The sequence below is a fragment of the Phoenix dactylifera genome, chromosome 3, assembly GCF_051530095.1.
Source record: "Phoenix dactylifera cultivar Ajwa chromosome 3, Ajwa_hap1_PhDact_Kaust_v1.1, whole genome shotgun sequence".
Taxonomy (NCBI): domain Eukaryota; kingdom Viridiplantae; phylum Streptophyta; class Magnoliopsida; order Arecales; family Arecaceae; genus Phoenix; species Phoenix dactylifera.
The window spans coordinates 54,068,482-54,090,584 of record NC_143192.1 but is presented as its reverse complement, the minus strand read 5'-3'; the positions used below and the strand labels follow the sequence as shown (position 1 = coordinate 54,090,584).

Below are 22,103 nucleotides of genomic sequence, written 5' to 3'. Positions count from 1 at the left end.
GTGCAAAAAAATATATTCTTGTTTTCTATTATTATTTTATACCTTTATTATTATATTATACTATAAATATAATATTATATTACATTATATCATAATACATTAAAATGTTATATTAAATAATTTAATATTATGTTATATAACGGGAAATTAATGTATGCTAATAATTATAATATTTTGTACTTTTATTATTATATTATACTATAAATATAATATTGTATTACATTATATCATAATATATTGATATGTTATGTAAAATAATTTAATATTATATTAAATCATTATGCTATAGTATACAATGTTATATTACTATATTATAATAATATTATATTATATTACAGTAATATTATATTATATCATATATTTATATATTAATATATATTATATTTTATTATGCTATGTTGTATAATACTATGCAATATTTTTTATGGTAATTTTGTTGTACAAAAGTACTTTCTCAGTTTGTTTACCAAACACATGTTAAAGTGCCACAACACTTTAAAAATATAATTACCAAATAGTAAATTACTTTTTATAAAAGCTCTACTTCACATGGGCATGACAGACTTAATTTAATCTGTTCATCAATTGGGGATGCCATTTTCCAGGTTGAATGACAAGTCATTTTTCCAGCTTGATTCTTCTGCCGAGAAATTGCACTCATGCTGCTTTCTAACCATTTGACCGAGTAGAATTTTAGGGAACCGAGCAGTTCTTAGAAGTGTTGCACACGTCGAAAATTTTTCTTTCTTAAAAATGACAGGCAGTGAAAAATTCTTTATTGCAAATGGTGGAAGATATAATGTGAAGAATATGAAGGCCCAACATACTTTTCAGAGAGAGATCATAGTCTTTAATGTCCGGGGGGATGTCATATCTATCACTAAGGTCTCATTTGGTTCGCGGAAAACTCCAATCAAACAAAAGACATTTTATTATTTTTTCGTTGACCACATTTTCTCCTCTTCTTTTCCCGCGAACCAAACAACGAGCCCTAAAGCTCATCAATTCTCCAATAATTGGCTGGAAGTTCTACATGGAATAATCAAACGTTTGACCTTATCGTTGTTCGGTTTGGTCTCTTCCGTGGCTCTCGGTGCTTTCTCATGCACTGGAGAAAGGTCTGTCGATGATGGATCCCATAAAACCAATCAAAGCCCGTGGAAGATCTATAAAGATGAAGCATCTAGCCTTACGCGATGACCTTCTTCTTGTCGTAAGTGATGACTTCTAAATTCCTCCGTGAGTCTCGGCATAGCAGAAGCATGACACTGATGTTAATACTGTTCATACAATCCTGAATGGTACTTGAACCATTCTTTCTTTCTTTTTCTTTTTTTTTTGAAGGTAATGGAGGAAGCAAAGTGCTTCCCCCTGCTCCTTAAAAGGAACAGAATTTACAAAGCAAGAAGAACAAGATAAAAGTTACAGATTAAAAAATAAGTTGCCTAAGAACTATTTCATTAGAAGAGAGCCAAGAAGACCCCGCAGAGATTGATAGCTGTCTTTGGTTTTCTCAGATCCCAAGCTTTCTCACTTAGTAAATGTGAGCAGGGCTTTGCAGGATCGTATTGATGGAAGATTGTTTCCGAAGAAAGACTCTCGAATTCCTTTCCAGCCAGAGGTGCCATCAAACGGCCATTGCCAACTGGTCCCAACCTTTTCTAAAGTTGCATTTGACTCGTCTTTTCCGCCATGTTGTCCATATATCCTTGATATCCTTTGACCAACCTATTATATTAAGCTGAGTTTTGAGGGCAAACCATAAGCTCTTATCACAAGAACTTGAACCATCCATCTCTCCTATTTAACACTTCAGAAGAATATAATTAACAATTATTCCCTTCGTGGAGCCTTTAATATCCCTTTATCAACACACACACACACACACACACACACACACACACATATATATATATATGCGGGCTTTAATACATTGATCCTGTTCTTAGCTTATTTCTTATTTTTCTTATTACAATTTTGCTAGAACGTCTTATGATTGGCATCACTCTCCGGGTTCAAACTCAGAGAGTTGCACTCCACCATCTTTCTCGAAAGAACTAAAAACGAAATTCAGAAAATATTACACACAATTATTGACTCTTCAATTTTCAAAAACCTTTCTTTTTTTCTGCAAAATGTATCAAAAAGCCCTTGTATTCAACAAAATTTACATGGTGAAGTACCATCCCAGACAGTTTAAAATTCCGCGCCAGAGTACTCTGTAATCTCATATAATACTCTCTTACGCTCCACACCGGGAATGATGCAAAGTAAAATGAGAAGAAACAGATCAAACGCCAGGAGGGATTCCTTAGCACTCCACTCCCACACTGCTTGAGAATGGGTCTCTGCTGTTTGGAAAACAAGGAACGATTCGGACCCAGACCAAAGAGAAGATGGACGGCAGAAGAATAGACCAGAGAACCACTATGGTTGGAGTCTTGTTCTACCTCCCCATCAACCCCTTCAAGAAAGGATACAAGTGAACAATGGCCCAGAAGGCAAGAAGAGTAGGTGAGCTGGGCAGCATCACCCAACTCTGCTGGGATTGCGCCGAGCTCTTTGGATCTTTGACTAAAACAAGCTTAGCATCCCAATGGGGAAATTTATTCGCGGGCGAGCGTATCGACTTAGCTGACTTGGATCAACGAAGAGATCAGAAATATATTTTCCAGTTTATCGAAGGACGAGACACCAATGATACTGGAAACTGATAAAGATCACTCTAAGAATTTATGTATTAAGCTATTAAAAGAATTTATTAATAAAAAATAAATTTCATTTGTATCTTCGGGAACTGCTGTGGCCGACACCTTCTTGGTAACTGGCCAACGCAGTTTTCCTTTGTAATATAAAACTTCTGTATACATTCCCCTTTAATAAAAGAGGGTGATCTAACCCTCCCTTTGCATAAATAAAAAAGATAATATATAGCATCTGGCTTTGTAAATTTCTTAAGAAGATTTTGATCCAAAGTCCATAGTCGAGAGAGAGAGAGAGAGAGAGAGAGAGAGAGAGAGAGTCATGCACGGCTTCACAAGGCATGACCACTTAGGCTCCGTTTGAAAACTTGGAATTGAGAAGAAAGGAATGGAATGGAACGAAAAGTTAAAAATTTTGATGTTTGGAATTTTTTTGTGGAGAGAAAGGAAAAGAAAAGAAATAAATAGAAGGGAAAATTTTGAGCTCCAATTCCCTCCTTTCTTTCCTCCCATAAGGGCTCGTTTGGTTCGCGGGAAGCATTTTCCTTCCTAGGAATATGATTTCTGGGAAACAAATTCCTAGGAAGAGGATGCCTAGGAAAGTACTTTTGGCATGTTTGGTTGACCATGGGAAAGTGACAAATTTCCAAGATGCTTATGTTTGGTTGGCCATCCACTTTCCTAGGAAAGTTATATATAATTCCTATTATGCCCTTAATAAAAATTTGGTTTTTAATGCCTCTTTAATGCTTCTTTAATGCTGAAGGGACTTTTTGGGAAAAAGTAAAAATGGAGTGATTCCCGCCTCATGGGAAAGTAACTTTCCCATGTTTCTCATGAGAAGGACTTTCCCATGAAATGTGGGAATCACATTCCCATGGGAATACAACTTTCCCTTCTCTCTCCTTTGAAAACTCCAACCAAACAAGAGGCATCTCATTACTTTCCCGTTGACCACACTTTCCCCCCTTCTTTTCCCGCGAACCAAACGAGCCCTAAGTGGGAGGATTTGGAGAGAAAGGAATTGGAACTTAATAAAAAAAATTTAATGCCTATTTTATCCTTAAATTAGATAAGTACCAAATTAAAAGGACAAATATATATCCTAGGACATCTTTAGACCCAGACCCAACCCGACTCGATCTGATTTTCTAGTGGGTTGGGTTTGGGTCTAAAATTAGAACCCGAATAAGGATTCAGGTTGGGTCGGGGCCACTCATGATCCGATTCGATCCGATCCATTTGCACCTCTACTCATAAGCATGCTCCTTTTATAATAAGGGTATTTTAGTAAAAGTGTTAAAGGTATGCTTTCTTTTCTTTTCTCTTCAAACTTCCAAATAAGAGAAAGGAAAGTACTTTCTCTTCCCTCTTAAAACTTCCAAACAAGAAGAGAGAAAAGTCTATTCTATTTCTTTCTTTTCTTTTCCCTCCTCATTAAAGTTTTCCTTTTTTTTCTTTTCTCCCCAAAACTCCCAAACGGAGGGGTAGTTTACATGGTTATATCAATAGGGACACTATTTTCTCAAGTTGGATACTTCTGAGAAATTTCATCGATGTTGCTTTCTAATTGTTTGACCGAGTAGATTTTTAGAGAATTGAGCTATTCTTGTAGATGTGTCGCATATGTTGAAAATTTTGCTCTCTTGAAAATGATGGAAACAGTGAAATTCTTTGTTGCAATGGTGGAAAATTAAAGAAGAATATGAAGGCCCAAAATTTATTGAAACCATCAAGATCATTATTGACATAGTAAAAAAAATAAGTGTGGCAAAATTTAATTCAAAATATTGATTTGTTTGGGTGAACGACGAAGCTTCTAAATTAGGGGTAATACTTATTTATTCAATTGCCATTATATAACAATTCGTTTGACTTTTAGAAACATTAATAATTTTAAATTTTTCGACTTTTTTTTCATAAATGGTTGTAGATGACGTAAGGTAAACCATTATGAAATAGTTTCCACATATTTCTTTTTTTATGAAATGGTTTCCATATATTTCTTTTTTCGGTAATAAAAAATCGATACAATAAGAACTAACCTCCTCCTAGTCATGAGCTTGTTTCGCTGGCGAGACCCCTCTAACGCGTCCATGAGAAAAAGAAAAAATGGATAGATGACTCATGTTTGGTTGAAGTTTTTAAAGCAACGAGATGAAAAAGTAGCTCTTCGATGAAAATAAAATTTTCACAAAAAAAAAAACCAATGTGAAACATGAAAAACTCTAATTCTTCCGAGAATTTGGATTTTTTTCTAAAAATATCAATAAGCTTTTAGATATAATAGGATAAGATTTTTCTATTATTAAGGGCATACTATATATGTTACACAATTTTTCACCAAAGTAGATGCTTAACTAAATATAAGCCACTTTGGGACATAACAATTTTTTATGATTAACTAAATATGCAAAAAAAAATTCAGCTTTTTAGAAAAAATATTTTAGTGAGGAAATTTTTTTTCTATGAACCAAACAAGTGATTTATGGGCAATGAGGTGGTTGAGCTCCATCCTTCACCAATTATGAGTTGGGGTTCGAGGTTTTGAGTCCAAGAGAACTTAGCTCTTTGGACTCCTTTGGATCCTAAGTTCTTACTACCAGCTAAGGCTAGCAGGTGACCCATGGCACCACGCTTAAACCAAAAGGCCTACCACACGTAGCCTACCCCACAAAAATTTGTGATAGTCTAATTTTTTTCTCCTAAAAAAAAAGTGAGCGGATATCCAGAGATGATGTGGTCTACGTAAGGGAATGTGATGGAGATGTCACAACGAATCCTTAGGCTTACTTTTATCACATAAAATATTTAAAAACTAGCATAAGATAGATTTAGTTATAGTATGCTAATTAGTTCAATTGGTAAAGTCACTAATCAAAAACCTGAGCTCTCGAGCACTTATCAGCATTCGAGCAATTTATATTTGCAAATAAAAGTCAGTTATTGATTTATATATCAACTCTGTCTGCACTCATATCAATCAATTCCTTTTAATTATGGTTACAAATCTTGCTTCCGTATCCTATTCATATCTTTCTGTAATGGATCTTGCAAGTTTTTAAGAAATGTAGCAAGAACACCATGGATTTGAATCCAAAACCTTCTCCATGCGGAGACGATGCGATTACAATGTCATGCTGTAAGTAGGATTATTCTATGAACTTATTCATTGAAGTGGTTTGGACCCATTAAAGTTTAGACAATTCATGGCTTGTTTGTGTGAACAATAGCATATGGTAGGATATATGTTATGAGGTCTTAAAATGTATTATACGTGCCTTTTTGAGGAGAATGGTGGCCTTCAAGGCAACCACCTCAATGCAACGAGCTGTTCGACGAGCACTTAACCCTGTCACCAATTTCCTATTTATCTAACTCTATCCATTAAAAATAGAAAAATATATATCCATAATTGCGCCGTGACTCCCAAATATGCTCGCCCCCCAAGATTTCGCTTGACGGGTATTGTTATATTAAGACGGTTAATTACCGTTTCAACAAGAATATAAGTCATATTTACTCGCTCCAGTATGAGATAATATTGAGATATTCGGCAAAAACTAATGGGAGGTACTAATGAAAATCTTATCATATTCTTGGATTGTAATAATTTTTTACGAACAGATCTGCACACACTTGGCTGGTGCGAGTTCGAGCTTGAAGTAGAGATACAGTTTAATCGATTGTCATCTCTCATGCAGGATTGGCGAAAAAAGTGAAGATTAGAGGGATGAACTTTAGCATTTTTCATCGAACTAAATTTAAATTGTCATTGAAAGCTTGAAGCGAGGAAAAATACCATTTTAGTTCTATAAAGGTTTTGTTCAAAACTAATTGCATAAACAGTAGAAAAAGATCAATTATTAATGATTATTCTTATTCTCTTCCGGTCATTGCTAATAATAACAGCTGATATTAAAAGCCAAAATAACAAAGTTTATGGAATTGTTTTTAAAGTAAATAATATTCTGCAACAATTATTCATGTTAGTTAGAAGAACATCCTTTTAAATCATGTCTTTACTAAATGAAAGAAATATTTATTTCATAAATAGAAAAACAACTTTTGGTGCATGAAAACGTTAAATCCCTCAGCATAGTTATTTGTCAATTTTGCTCTCTCTTTTTCCCCTAAAATAGAGGTGCCATACATAACGTATACGAATACATCCAAAAAATCAAAAAGTAATACATCACGAAGAGTACTAGGCAACTCCGCCTCGCCTACCCATAGATAGTTTTCCCTCGAATATTGGACTAGGCTACTTACGGCTCCGAACCTGTCTTCTTTCCTCTCCTTTCTGTGGAACCGAGTTTACCGGAATGGTCAGCAACAAAAGAAGCCACCCAATCAGCGGCCCCATTGGCCTTTCTGAACACATGTCTCGCCTGGATCGCCATCCCATCAGCAACCATAGCCCGGATGTCTCTCAGCAACGGGTGGTAATCACCAACTCCACCCAATGCTTGTAGAATCCACCCAATGACCGTCGCAGAGTCACCCTCCAAGAGAACCTCTCGTCCTAGCAAAGCACACTAAATATACCTCAATCCCAACTAGGCCGCTCTCAACTCCGTCGCTAGCACTGAAATGTCGAACAAGCGGCAGCCCCTGGCCACGATCACCCTAGAATCGGAGCCTCTGACTACGAAGCCCGCACCTCCACATCTGCCGCCCTGCAAGATGCATCCGTCGAAGTTGACCTTGAAGAAACTCGGAGGTGGGGGCTCCCAGATGAAAAACACCATATGGGGCACTCCACGAGCGGAAGTAGCACCCCAAATGCTCCGAGCTATCAAAGGTCTATCCGAGCGGATTACCTGAGAGGCCACCACTGCCAGCTTCCGCACCCTCTCTACTGCCACCCCGGGTGGGGGACTCCTCTCGTCAAAGATCCATGCATTCCTCGCTAAACAGATCTGATAGGCAGTATAGGTCGCCCGCATTGCCTCAGGTCTGGACTGCAAGGACGCATCCAAGAATTGGAGTACCTGGAGAAAGGACGCTGCATGACTCCACAAGTTCATGGAGAAGCCTACCTGCTGCCAGATCCTCATGGCCCGGTGGCACTGGAAGATAGCATGGTCCAGCGACTCATCCGTCTGACACTCTGGGCACTGAGGGTGGATACCCATCTCCCTCCCGCTCAGCAGCAATCTCGTCGGTAACCTACCCCAGGCGACCTTTCAGAGGAATAAAGCCACTCTGGGGTGCAGCCCAAACCGCCAGATCCAGCCGAGCTCCATCCCCAACTGCCCTCCGCCTTGGACAACACAGTAGATGTCAGCCACCCTGACTCTAGCCATGCAGGATGAGCTCCACACCCTGACATCGGGGCAAAAGTGCCCCAAAATTGGGAGCGACCGAATCCGCTCCGTAAGTGGCTCCCCAAATAGCTGATCGATCTGGTCGGTATCCCACCCAACCACCTAGGAGAAGAAGGTCGCACATCCGGAGTCCCTCCTCGACCTCAACACTGACTAGGGTCGGCCATCGCCGCAATGGGAGCTCCTCCACCTAAGCGTCCCCTACCACATCCACACTCTGACCATCACCGATTAGCCACCTACACCACGATAGGACCAACGGCAAGTACCTGCATACACTGAAAATACAAGGAGATCCAATTGAAAGTTTAATCGGGCAAAGACAAAATATTAGCAACTTTGTTAAATTAAAGGAGGCTTGCATCAAATGTGGGAATTTAAATTTTAATAAAGTAATTTTATGAGTAGGGCTGCAAATGGGTTGGTTTCCGACCTAACCCAACTTTGTATTTTGGTTATGATTTTGGAACTGGAGCAAAACCATTAGCTAATTGGTCGGTTGGGTAGGATCCATGAAGAGGATTTTAGATCCAATGATTCATTCAGGTTGGATCAGGGTTAAATATTACTAGACCCAATTCAAAATTTTCATATTAGAGTCAAAATCGAGGTAGGTTGGATTTGCATTTTAACCAAACATCTAGCTATTCACTTATAATATTTTATAACTAAAATATAATGATTGATAATTAAATATAAAATCACAAAAAAATAAATAAAATTAAAAAGAGCCAACTTAAAAACTTGAATTTTTATCCAAACTCTTAATCTGATCCATGTAATTGATCATTCTGAAGTTTACAAGTTATGATTTTTATAAAAACTATTTATTGATATACTTGATAGCATTATATTTAAGAATCTACCAAAATAAATAATGAAATATGAATGTTAAAAATAAGGATGAATTAGTTTAAATGAGAATTCGTCCAATGAATTTAGAGAGATATTTAGAATGAAGGAGAAAAAGATTTATATGATTTGAGTTTTTCGACCAAGCTGAGTTAGGTTGACTTGGGTTGGGTCTATTTTTTGTTGATCTAAATTAGATCCGAATGATATGTGCACTCAGTCGGGTCGAATCAAATTGAAAATTATAAAATCCAAACTTGACCAAAAATTTCGATCATGTCCAATTTTTGAATCAAACCCCACTATGATTTTTAAATTGTCAGACCTAATTGAGCCAGAACCGAATTAGGTCATGGATCGACCTAGTCTATTTGCATCCCTCTTTACACGGTTCTCATTGCACTTAATGCTTTCTTGGTAATGTGACAAAAAGAGGTCGATAATTTGTAGTAAAAAATGAGAGGTCGATTAATTATAATATTACCAAATTAGTAATCATGGGCTTAATTAACTTTTTCATAATAAGTAGTTAGAATATTTTTAATGGGGACATTAGAGCTCCTCATTTAGATGATGGAGTCAATTAGTTGCTTTTATTATTGATCGAGTCAATTTGGTTAGTTGTTTTTGTTATTGGTCAAGTTAGTTTGGTCAGTTATTTTTGTTTTAGTCAAATCAATTGGGTTAGCTGTTAAGTCGTGTAATTAGATCGAGTGATTGGATCGATTTTGGTATGTAATCAATCGGTTGACTTAATCAATTGATTGAGGGTCCAATTTTGGTATGTCGTCAATTAATTGATTTGATATAAGACTTATATAAAAGCCACCCCTCTCATGAATTAGGAAACAAAATGATTGAATAAAAAAATTCTAGCCTTCTTTCTGCTTCTTCTTCCTCCTTTTCTTTACTTTCTGTATCCCTATAACCTCTTCTTTCTCCTCCTTGTTCTTTCTTTTTCTCTCTTCCTTCTGCAGTGGTCTGCCTCAGCTTGGTATCAGAGGCACAGCTTTGCCTCGGTCGCTAAAGCACCTCGATCTTGCAGCCCTACGGTTCGCACTGTTATGCTAGTCACCGGATCTTCACCACCCCCTGGGCTGTGCCCACGCATCCATCCCCGTCCCCGCCAACTTCCACCCTCTGTTCCCTCTCTCTCTCTCAGGGGAAAAGCCCCTCCTCTGTTGCCAAAGGAGAAGGTCGCTGCTCGTTCCCTCCCTCCTGTGCCAGCACCCCACCGCCACTGAGGCCTTCCCTCTCACCTCATTCCTCCCTCCTTCCGGTTTTCACCACAAAAAAAAGAGAGAGAGAGAGAGAAGAAAAATACCTCTTCGTCTTCCTCCGTCGCCGCCGCCCCCTGCGCTGTGCCTGCCTCCTCGCCGCGTCGTCGCCGTTGCCGAACTTCGCCGTCGAGCACCCCGCCCGAGCGCCGCCTCCTCTGCTTCTTCATCCGCAGAGCGCCACCGCAAGCCGCCGCTCCTCTCTTCCTTCTGCCCCACCGGCCGACGCCACCGCCCCGCCGTGTTCCGCCCCTCCAAGTTCCTTCCCGACGGCCGACCACAGCGTCGCCGGATCTCCGCCGCGAGCCGCCCCACAACCGCCACCTCACGCCGCGGAACCTCCCTCCTTCCTTATGGCCACCCGACGACGAGGACGAGCACCCACGCCGCCCGCCACCGATGCCCACCGGCCGAGCCCCATTGCCTCCGCCCGTGCCTCTTCCCTTTCTCGGCCTCCATCTCCAGCGTAGGACGGCGGACACAACCACCCGAGCTCCGCTCGTGTCGGCGCTGATTTTACCCGAGCCGGTTCCACACGTGCAGCACCCTTCCTCACCGCCAGCCGCCCTCCCCAACCCCCTTTCACACCACCCATCTTCCCTCTTTCACACGACACTCCCAAGACCCCAAACCCATTTCACCACTTCTAGCCCAAGCCGATGCGCCCACTCCTAGCCCAAGCCCACACGCCCACTCCCAACCCAAGGCCCACCTCCACTCCAGCCCATCAGGCCCCTTTCCCACAGCGTTCCTTTCCCTCTCTAAGACCATGTGTCTGCAAAAATTTTTCTAGCCAGATCTGCACTCGATGGGGTTAAGTTTTTTCCCACCTAGGAGGAGTTGATGGGGACATCAGAGCCTCTCATTTAGATAATGGAGTCAATTAGTTGTTTTTATTATTGATCGAGTCAATTTGGTTAGTTGCTTTTATTATTGGTTGAGTCAGTTTGGTCAATTGCTTTTATTTTAGTCAATTGGGTTAGCTATTAAGTCATATAATTGGGTCGAGTGATTGGATCGATTTTGGTATGCAATCAATCGGTTGACTTAGTCAATTGATTGAGGATCTAATTAGGGAACTAAATGATTGAATAAAAACTCCTAGCCTCCTTTCTACTTCTTCTTCCTCCTCCTCTTTCTGCGTCTCTATAACTTCTTCTTCCTCCTCCTTTCCTTCTTCTTCCTCTTTCTCTCTTCCTCCTACAGTGGTCTGCCATCAATTTTCTTGATAGTAGACTTGATTCATACTAGCCAAAATCATAAATAACAAGACATGCCAACATGATTATCACTTTTAGCATATTTTAAAATTGAATTTGAATTTCGAACATCAGCTCGCAAAATTAACATTTCTATTATATTTTAAATTTAATTTTAAATTTAAATTAATTAAATCATAATTTTTATATGTTTTCTTATGTAAGTATGTATCTATAAATACAATACAATACAACAGTAGCGCCGATGATTAAAATTTTTATTCTCATTTTTTTAATTTTTTTCCAAAATTTTCCTTTCTTTATTTTCTGTCTTAAAATATTATTAATCAAACAAACGGTGAACAAAGAAATCATGGAAAAGACTAGTGTAACCGTGGCAGTGGCCGTTATCTAGCTTGATAAATTAGCAGCTCACGGCGCGGCGGGCCGGCCGGCCGCCACCGTGACGTTTCTCATTTCAATCCATTCCATTGCCTTCGTTCGTGATACGCGGTCCGCGAGATCGGCGGGAGGAGATTGCGGTAGGGCCGGATAACTGGATAAGGCATCCCTTCGCGGCGAAAACGCGATCCCCTTATCCTGTATCTTCTTTTCATTAAAATTGGCAATATCGAGTCCGAAAAGATCGGACCAAAAATCCGATAAATCCATTAAAATAATTTACTTTTTCAAGGGAAAAAGATTTGGATGTAACTGAGATCGCCGCCACTTCTCAGCTCTTGTCGTACTTTCTTTCTTTCTTCTTTGCTTAAGATTGTCGTACTCTCTTTCTCTGGCCTTGTTTCCTTCCCATCGGCCTCTTCGCCTAGGGATTGACATCCTTGGAGATTATAGGATTCTGGTTGGGAAGTCGAAAGACTCTCTAACGAGGAGGGAAGAGACGCATAGATATAGAAAGGCTTCGGGTAAGTTTTAGAGACCATTTTTTCCCCTTTTCCTCTCTTTTTGGTTTTTTTGATTATTTTAAAGAGATCGGAATGTGAGATTTGGGTTCGCCTTCGTTTTATAGTGTTTCTTGGAATAGAACGAGAAGATGCGACATGCTTATTCATTTTTTTATTCAATTTTTTAATAATCGTTGCATGTGAGAACGTATGGGTTGGATTATTCTACTCTTTTTACATTATTTTTTTGGTTGAAAAAGGAATTTTTGGTTTGTAAGACATGACTTTTCCCCCATATTCCGCTTTCTTCCTGATTTTTTTTCCTGAGGCGCGGAACAAGGCTAGATTCATGTAATATTCCATGTTTTGCTCCAAAAAAAATGATTCGGGCAGTTGTTAATGTTAATCATTTGCGCCATTCTCATTTATGCTTTGATTTGTTTCCCATTTTATTGGGGAAGGCAGAAAAGGGACAATAATCTAGGCTGTAAGGGACATTGAAAAGGACATTTTGTGCTTAAAGTTTGGATCTTGATGTTATCTGGAATATGTGTGCCCTTGACGAAAAGGAAAAGCTGAACATTTCTCTCATCTGTCTCTGTCTTTGTCTTTGTTTGGTGGGCCTCTTCGATGTTCGTTTTTAACTATGAGAAAGCATCTTTCTTTCTTTTTTAACTTTGAGAACACATCAACTTTTCTTAAAATTCATTTTTTAGTGATCCTGAATTTACTGCTCAGGGCTTAAATACTTTGTTATTTGTGGTGCCATCTTCAGGGAACAAGTCGTTATTTATTATTCGATCCCTTTCTTTTCTAGAACTCTTGGGTTTCTTGCATGTTTGGTACAATAATTTATTTAGAGGAGTCAAGGAAATCAAACCATTTCATTTGAGAGGTTCCAAAAGTGCTTTTGCTTGTGCGGCAGTCATAACAATGACCACAAGCAACAAGCTTTATTCCGTGTACCTGGATTGGTGTCTACGAATCTTTTTTCACCATCACTGGTTGGTACTTAGCAAGATAAATGTTCTGTTTGTCCTTGCCTTTTCTCAACATGCTTGTTTACTGGCATTTTCATATCATGGTAATTTATTTTTTTCCCCCTTATTATAGCCACGAAGAAATATATTTTTTACTGTCTTCTCTTGGTGTGCTCTTAATTCTTGCCAATGTTTTGTTGAAATAGCTTTCTTAGTTATAGACCTATCTCATTAATTTCTCTTGTTTGATATGGTCTTTTATCATCAAGAATTGCAGTTTCAGCTAGTTGGCATTTCATATTCTTATGACTGCATTGCATGTTTTACTGCTATATGTCTTTTAACTGGCTACTTGATGTGTTTCATGTATTGCATTGTCATTTTTACGACGAAAGCATGATTATGACCAACAGCCATAATCATTCTAACTGGTCTCACTTGAGGATTAACCTTGATTCACATTCCATGGTCATGTTGCTTGCGAATAATCTTTTGCTCATGCAGAATGTATCAATGCTTCTTTTTCATGCCAGTGTAGGACAGGATTTTAGCAAGCTAGCGTTTAAGTATTCGGAGTTAGGGATCTTCTGGGCTATTTTCTTCTATAGTTAATGCAATGGAAGGAGGTGTTCATAAAGCGGACAAAACGGAATTTAAGGAATGTTTTAGTTTGACATGGAAGCACCCGTACATTCTTCGCCTTGCATTCTCTGCCGGCATTGGTGGTCTTCTATTTGGCTACGATACAGGTACACAATTCAACTTTAGTTGTCTGTTCAGTGTCATATTGAAAGCATAGCACTTCTTTGTTTTCTCGGTGAGGTTTGTTATAAGCTACACATTGCAAAGTTTAATTGTTCATATAATATGATCTGATATGCATATTATGGTTGAGAGATGGTGAAGGCACTTTAGGACATAGTGGTCCAAAACATTGATCTTTCTTTAAACAATTTCTTCAAGGGGATAACGGATCGGGCTTTTCCCATTGGTCATACCACTTTGTAGCAACTGGATGGTCTGGGTTCAAATCTTGGACAGTGCATCCCCTAGTATTGGGACCTAGGTAATTACACTGTGGATGAGCCTTCCTTTCTCAATTTTCTTTAAAAAAAAGAGGTCCGGTTGTCAATGACCTCTTCTTTTTCCCTAAGTTCCAATGTATGGATAATTTTTTGGTAATGCTATCCCCAAGGATTTGCAAATAGATTATACTTCTGCTTTGATGTCTAGGTTGAAAGAGCCCATTAAGGCACAAATAAAAAATTTCATTGTGTGCACAGGATCTACTGCCCCATTTACTCAGGTGGAGCCTTCTTCTCTGCTTATACATGTTGTTGTGCTTAAGGAAAGGTAATGCTCAGTCATTGACACCACTATGGACTGACAGGTTGGGTTTAAGAAGTGAAGGTTATAACAAAGCTGCTGGCCACAAAGGAAATTTTATGCACACTTCTGGAAGTTATGAGTTCTACACTTTTTTTGGATATTTTATTAGGAAAACTGTATGACTTGCTTTATCCAAGAAAAGTCCTAATTCTTACTTAAATTCTTTCTGGAAGCTGCCAATTCTTGCTGTTAGGACTATTTGCATATGAATGTAAGAAAAAAATGAAAGAAAAGAAGAGACTATAAAAGATAGCAAGTGGATCTTCAACATGTTTATGATTTCTCAAAAATGAGTGAATTCGCTTTATGGAATTAAACGCTTTATTCTAATAAACACCAGATAGGAGAATGTTAAGTATCAGACTTTTTTTCAATTTAAAGTGGGACATGGCCCAGAGCTGAAGAGGTGGCCATTGTGGTGCCTTAGAATAGAATCTACACCATAATGGAGCAGTCCTTTCTTTAAATATCTAGACATCTTTCATTGCTAAATGACTACCATGATGTTTTGGCAGATAAAAGTTTATCATTATCTCTTCATCTCTTTGTATGCTTTTTAAAGCAGCATGATATGTTTTCACTCTGGAATTGTACAATTTTTTTGAATTTTATGTTCGGATGCCAGACTATCCTCTGGCCAAAGACATATAACAGTTTGAGTAAAAAATGTATGTACTTTTACCCTTTTAGCTGTAAATTTGTTTTCAGGCTTTTTGCGTGATTTCTCTTCCAAATGTGCATGATAATATGCATATTATAACGGTAAATCAGTTTTGATAACTGTCATGAAATAAAACCTATCTTCTGAATTTAGGCATATAAATCTCTATACGGGCTCCCAAAACTGCCATCTATGCTGTCCTTTAGAAGAAATCCTGTCCTACCAAACAAGATGTCATGCCCATGTCACCAAATATTGGTGGATAGAATGTGGTTCAGAGGTGATGAGAATGCTAGATCTGGTGCCTTAGTAGAAACTTCTTTATGCATGTCTGAAAGATAGCCTTTTCATATTGTTGGTCTAAAACATTCTGCAAATGTTTTTTGGAGTAGAGGAGGTAGTTGTCCATTTAAAAAAAAATGTTCACATCAAAGTTATCAGGTGATTCTAATATTTCACTGCATTAGGGATGTCCTTAACTTTTCTTGTGTTGGTGGGCTCTCTGTTATTTAAGCATTCTGCCGCCAGATGAACCTAGTTTGATACTGCACGCTCATATTCAATCTGGTATCTTTTTGTTGATCTTTCTAATGTACAAACTTATTTCATGGGCCTCTAAATTTGTACAGGCCTAATGACTGCATTATATTGTACACAATGTACACATTTATTGTTGGACTATTTAATGCATGTCAGAGAACATGTAGTGTTCACTTTTTTTGCTGTATTTCTGCGATGCAATCTGGTATCATTCCTGTGTGTCCAAATAACTCATGGATTATTGGTGCATGGATTCAAAATTTTCGCTGATTATTGTTTTAGGTGTCATATCTGGAGCACTTCTATACATTCGTGATGACTTCCAACAAGTCGATAGGAGTACTGTACTGCAGGTTTGCTCCCTTATGTTCATGATAATTAATAATATGATTTTACAGAATTTGTTATAGTAGATCTTTCCCAACCTATGCCTCCTCCCAGCTTACGTGTTTGACCCATTACTTTGTCAATAGGAAACCATTGTGAGCATGGCTGTAGCTGGAGCTATAGTGGGTGCTGCTTTTGGTGGATGGATGAATGACAGATTTGGAAGGAGACCTTCAATATTGCTTGCTGATGCGCTCTTCTTTGTTGGTGCTATTGTAATGGCTGTGGCACCAATTCCTGCAATTATAATCCTAGGGAGAATCTTTGTTGGCTTAGGAGTCGGGATGGCTTCTATGACTTCTCCTCTTTACATTTCTGAAGCTTCTCCTGCCAAAATTAGAGGTGCCCTTGTTAGCACTAATGGGCTACTTATTACAGGAGGGCAATTTCTGTCCTACCTCATAAATCTGGCTTTCACGCGGGTAATTAGACAAATTTCTCCCTTTCTGTTGAAGTGTTGTTCCCAGATGGTAATAATAGTACTGACATTTCAACTCCTTTTTTCCATTTTTTGGTGCAGACAGCAGGAACTTGGCGCTGGATGCTCGGTGTGGCTGGACTTCCTGCTTTAGTTCAGTTTATATTGATGCTGATGCTTCCCGAGTCACCTAGGTGGCTGTATAGAAAGGTAATAATATATTTCCTCTCATATCCGGATGTGGTTTTTACTGACATTTTTACATACATTTTTGTACAGCTTTCTACTTTCTGCTGTTTTAATCTAATCCTTATAGAACTTTTCATTTGTTCTGTCCAGTATTTTGCTGCATGATAGTGATCATGGATTTTCTCTTTATTTTTATTTTTTATTAAACAGGAGAGAAAAGAAGAAGCTGCAGAAATCTTGAGGAAGATATACCCTTCTCATGAGCTTGATAAAGAAATGGAAGCTTTACGGTTATCGGTTGAAGCTGAAATAGCTGAGGAAGGTTCTGTTGATGGACATGGCATGTTCAATAAATTAAAGAAGGGAATGGGTAGTACTGTTGTTCGCAGAGGGCTTGTGGCAGGCATTCTCGTCCAGGTAGCTCAGCAGTTTGTGGGTATCAACACAGTTATGTATTATAGTCCCACGATAGTTCAATTGGCTGGTTATGCTTCCAACAGTACTGCATTGGCACTTTCTCTGATAACCTCTGGTCTCAATGCCTTGGGCTCTATTGTCAGTATCTTCTTTGTTGACAGAGCAGGAAGGAGAAAGCTGCTACTTCTCAGTTTGATTGGAATCATTACATGCTTGGCCTTGCTAGGTGGTGTGTTCTTTGGAGTTGCTTCACATTCCCCAGCAGTTGAGTTGACGAATCAGGTCAGTGGAAACTTAACTTGCCCTGATTTCAAGCCAGCTTCAGGCACAACATGGACATGTATGAATTGCGTGAAAGCCGCTGCTGGGTGTGGATTTTGTGCTCATGATGGGAATAAAGTAAGTACCTCAGCTATTTTAATTGTTAAGAACCTTCGTTGAATGATCATCAATAAGCTTTAGTATGTGATTTGTTCAATTGGATGTTTTTAATAAGAAAGCGTTACTATCATCAGTTAAATAACGCAAACGTGGAATGCTTTTTCTCCAACCGGACTCTGGTCCAGTTGTTGGCATTCCTCATAGCGCATGGGCCAGGGAGAAGCCCCATGTGAAATCCCAGATGGTGTCAATGCCTTGGGGTGAATTTTCATTGCCTTAACACACACATCTTGACATTGGATAAATTTAACTACTGCAACTAAATTTGATCATAAAAAAGATGTAATGGCACCCCAGTATCTCTGTAGAATATAACAGGCATATGCTCTTAGAGAGTGATGCTCAAAATGTTGCACTCCAGTCTTCTTTTTACTAAATTGGCTTTATCTATGTTGCATGAATGTCCATGTCGATAGAAGAAGGAAGTATTATTTAACTTCATTTTAGATGCGCATATATCTAGAGTTGTTAGCATCAAAGTTTCAAATTATCTTATCCTGATCATGCCTTATTTGTTGAACAGCTTCTTCCTGGCACCTGCTTGACATCTGAATCTGCTGGAAAACAATTCTGTGAAGCAGCAAGCCGTGAGTGGTACACTCGAGGCTGCCCTAGCAACTTTGGCTGGTTGGCTCTCATCAGCCTTGGAGCGTATATCATCTCCTACTCTCCGGGCATGGGCACTGTTCCTTGGATTGTCAACTCTGAGATCTACCCACTGAGATACCGAGGAGTCTGTGGTGGGGTGGCTGCGGTGGCGAATTGGATCTCTAACCTGATTGTCACACAGACATTCTTGAGCTTGACTGAGGCTTTAGGCACTGCACCAACATTCCTCTTGTTCTGCTGTATTTCTGTGGTTGCATTTGTTCTCATTTTCTTGCTTGTGCCTGAGACCAAAGGGTTGCCATTCGAAGAGGTGGAGAGGATGCTGGAGAGTAAAAGCTACAAGGCTTGGAAGAAGAGCTCGGTCCGAGCTCAATCTTAGATATCCATGTTATTATTGAAAGTCTGTTCTATGTTGATAGTATAATAATGACCGCTTTATGACCTTATGATTTTCCTCCCTGAAATGAATATTTCAAACGCTGATGACTTGTTCGGGAAATATGGAGTTCAGAGGAATTTGGTACTGATAAGTTGTTTCTGCTGGATGGCATTCCATTGAATAATATACCTGATACAATATCATGGTCTCAATATTATTAGAGAAGTTTAAAGGAGGAGAAACAACAGAGCTAAATACAGTGTTTCAGGGCTGCTTTACCATGTATCTATACTAAGATATGCCAGATCGGTAACGAAGATCATACCGGCTAACGTCTAGTTCGGCATGACTCAGAACGAGTTCTAAATATAACAACAATTGCTCCCTCTCACAGGCCGCAGCCAGGTAGTCTCTTTCTCCCCCTCAACGATAAACAAATTTGATAAAACAGCTAACTATTTAAGGACAGAAGAGAGTGTATTTTTAGATAATAAGGATTGGCAGGGGGAGAGAGTTTCTTCTAGAATAAGAAAAAAATAAGATAATAAGGAAGTCCTTAGACTATATAAACAAATTTATTTTTAGAAAAAATACCTGTGTATTCTTCTAGGTTGTGCTTGGATACCAAATAGCTAACTACCCTCTAAATGGATTTAATCATATGTATCCACTTTCTAACTAACTAATCAACAAAAATGTTATTCCTTACTTATTTGGTGCTCCCATATTTAGTAGAATAAAGTTGTAGAGAAAGTGAGAAGAGGGGGAGAGAGAGAGAGAGAGCACTGGATGATTAACTATATTTTACCATCTTTCCTGAAATATAGTTGTCTAGGTTAGGTATCTTTCTGAACATTTGACCTAATAAATCTATCCACCAATTTTTGAATGGTGCTAAGTTAGTCTTCAAGTGTTCTTAATTATATATACATACTAAAACTATCATGTTACAAAGTTAAGTAAAATGGTGTCTATTACTCATTAATTTTTAAATTTTGAGTCAGATAATATTTCTTTTTTTTTTTCTTACATACAAAAGTGCAATTGGACGCGAATATGGATATTGGTACCAAATTTTTTTTTATTTTTTTTAAAATCTCTATCATCCATCTTCATTTACTTCGCCCCACTAACCAGATTATATTAGCCCCGATGCTACATTACAGGGACGAATTTTTTCACCCCTTTATCGAATTAAACAATTATTTATAGTAGCATTTTTGTAATTTAAGAAAGATATAAGCTTTCATGGTAATGGCAAGTTTAAAATTTGAAGAACAAGCATATAGTTTATTTTGAAGGGAAAAGAGAGAAGGGGTTAATGATTAATAATCCATCCCCTCTCTTTCCTGTCCCTGTCTCGCTTGCCTCCTCCCTCGGCCCTCCCGACCGCTGTTCCCAGCGATATCACCAAGTTTTAGCTTAATGCCTGGGGAAACATAGACCCTAGGGACAGCCACATCTCTTGCTTTCGGGCCTTCTCCCTTGGAATCACCAAACCGGGCTTTCGCTACCTCCGCCGTTACTTCCATCTCTCTCCGCATACTAAAAAGGCCATTGCTCATTAACCTCCCTCTCTCGAGTTAAAACATCTTGAACCTGGGAATCCGCATGGAGTAAAGCATTTATTGATCAGAAGTATTTTTTTTAAAAAAAAAAATTCTATGTTCTGGTGAGTCCAACGAACCCTTAATATAAAGTTGGTAAAAACTAAATTAAACGTGCAGAGATTCAACTTCGTGCAGCAAAAGAAGAGGAATCTCCCACCATCACAGGCTTTCACATGTACCTACCGTGCAAGAGTAATAGCCTCTCCTTAAGGATAGAAATTTATGATCAATCTGACATGCAAATGCACCGCTTTTAGCGGTTCTAGGTTTGGCATAAATAAATTTAGGCAATAAACTTGTTAACCCTCCTAGAATTATTTTTTTTAACAAATCAAATTTATGCTTAAATCTTTAATTTATTTAACCCGTTTTGACTTATTTAATAATTGAATTGGGTCATGACCTAGCTTATTTAACCTATTTAAGAGTTGTTTAACCCATTTAAAACCTACTGAACCTGCTGCTATCCTATTTAAACCGGCCAGCCTAACCTGTTTAACACATGATGATATGTACTTGGTGATTGTACATACATGATGACATGTGCTCGGTGATTGGACACTTTTTGGCAAAAAATTTTATTATAGCACGTGCTATGTGCCACATCATCACCCATATACTACTACGTCATATATATTCCACATCATCATCTATATGCCATATCACTAAAATAAAAATTTCTATTTGTTATGCCACATCATTACCCATATGCTGACAATGATGCCAGCAAGGAAAAGAATGCCACACCATCACCAACCAGCCATGCAGTCACCGATCTAAGTGATTTATGCCACGCAATTGGCCATGTGATCATCAATTAATGCCAACAGGGATTTTCAGTAAGAGAAAGAGTCTAGAATCGGAGGGAAGAACGACATTAAAATAGTGGCAAAATAATAGGGACCAAATTTGAGCTTTTGAAGTTTAGGAACTTAATCCAAACTAAATTTGGAGGACTAAAAGCATAATTTACCCTATTATTTTTCTACTTTGATAAAACATTGGCTATTGTTAGGAGAGAACATAGGGTAAAAAGCATGAAAAAAACTCAATTTCTAAAGAAGGCTTTTAGAAAGCTCATCATGTTTCTTCCAAAAATTGTTGGCTTCAAACATTCAAAGCCAATGAATGTATGCCTTTGAAGCCCACTTTGTCATAACTGAGGATCTTATTCAAAAAAACTAGTCTGAAGGTATTATTTAGATTACTTGACTCTGTATAATACCAAGATCTACCCAATACATAGCTTATGTGGGACTAAACACATATTTGCACATGTCCTCAAATACTCATCCAGTTTAAGCCCTAGCATTCTCACCAACCTAGGAATTCAACTTCATCCAAATCTCATCACATGTATCACAAACATCATAAGTAGCTCGTGGTCAATTCAAATAAGCCCATACTGCAGTGTTTGCTAGTTGACATGAGTCATGAACCAGGTTTGCTCTGATACCATTTATAACAATTCAGGACCTCATCTAAGAAGGCTAGCCAAAAAATATTATTTAGTTTCCTTAGTCCTGTATAAGTACCTAAGATCTACTTAGTGCATAGCTAATATAGAACTAAACACACCTCTTGAGTCCTCACATGCTTTCCAAGTTTAAGCCTCAGCATCCTCACTAGGCTTAGAATCTAAATCCATTCAAATCTATTAACTAGTACCGCAAATCCAATCATTAATATTCGAATCAGCTAATGGTCAATCTTAATTGAATTATGCTAGAGGATCCTCAAGTACATATAGGACATAGCTCGGATATGCTTTGATATCATTTTTTACATTCTAGGACCTCTAAAAAAACTAGTAAAATG

The 22,103-nt window shown here is 38.5% G+C and overlaps 1 protein-coding gene and 1 long non-coding RNA gene across 6 annotated transcripts; one reads left to right on the top strand and one right to left on the bottom strand.

Annotated features, from left to right (window-relative positions):
- Positions 1–6,706: 6,706 nt before the first annotated feature.
- On the bottom strand, positions 6,707–11,109 carry LOC148714464 (uncharacterized). Its single transcript, XR_015976741.2, has 2 exons — positions 10,209–11,109; positions 6,707–8,310 (listed from the first exon to the last, which is right to left on the bottom strand). It is a non-coding gene; the product is annotated as an uncharacterized LOC148714464 (long non-coding RNA).
- Positions 11,110–11,597: 488 nt separating this feature from the next.
- Positions 11,598–18,819, top strand: LOC103715415 (putative inositol transporter 2). Of its 5 annotated transcripts, none has more exons than XM_088719143.2 (7): positions 11,598–11,902; positions 13,779–13,994; positions 16,118–16,188; positions 16,309–16,644; positions 16,743–16,850; positions 17,040–17,645; positions 18,211–18,819. In XM_088719143.2, exons 2-7 carry the CDS (start codon positions 13,862–13,864, stop codon positions 18,673–18,675), a joined length of 1,719 nt encoding a protein of 572 aa, XP_088575269.2. In that variant the 5' UTR covers positions 11,598–11,902; positions 13,779–13,861; the 3' UTR covers positions 18,676–18,819. The 5 variants fall into 5 exon arrangements, with proteins under 5 accessions (XP_088575269.2, XP_008801247.2, XP_026663616.2 ...); XM_008803025.6 differs by lacking the exon at positions 11,598–11,902 and adding an exon at positions 11,990–12,286 and having other exon boundaries at positions 13,784–13,994; XM_026807815.4 differs by lacking the exon at positions 11,598–11,902 and adding an exon at positions 11,990–12,286.
- Positions 18,820–22,103: the final 3,284 nt, after the last annotated feature.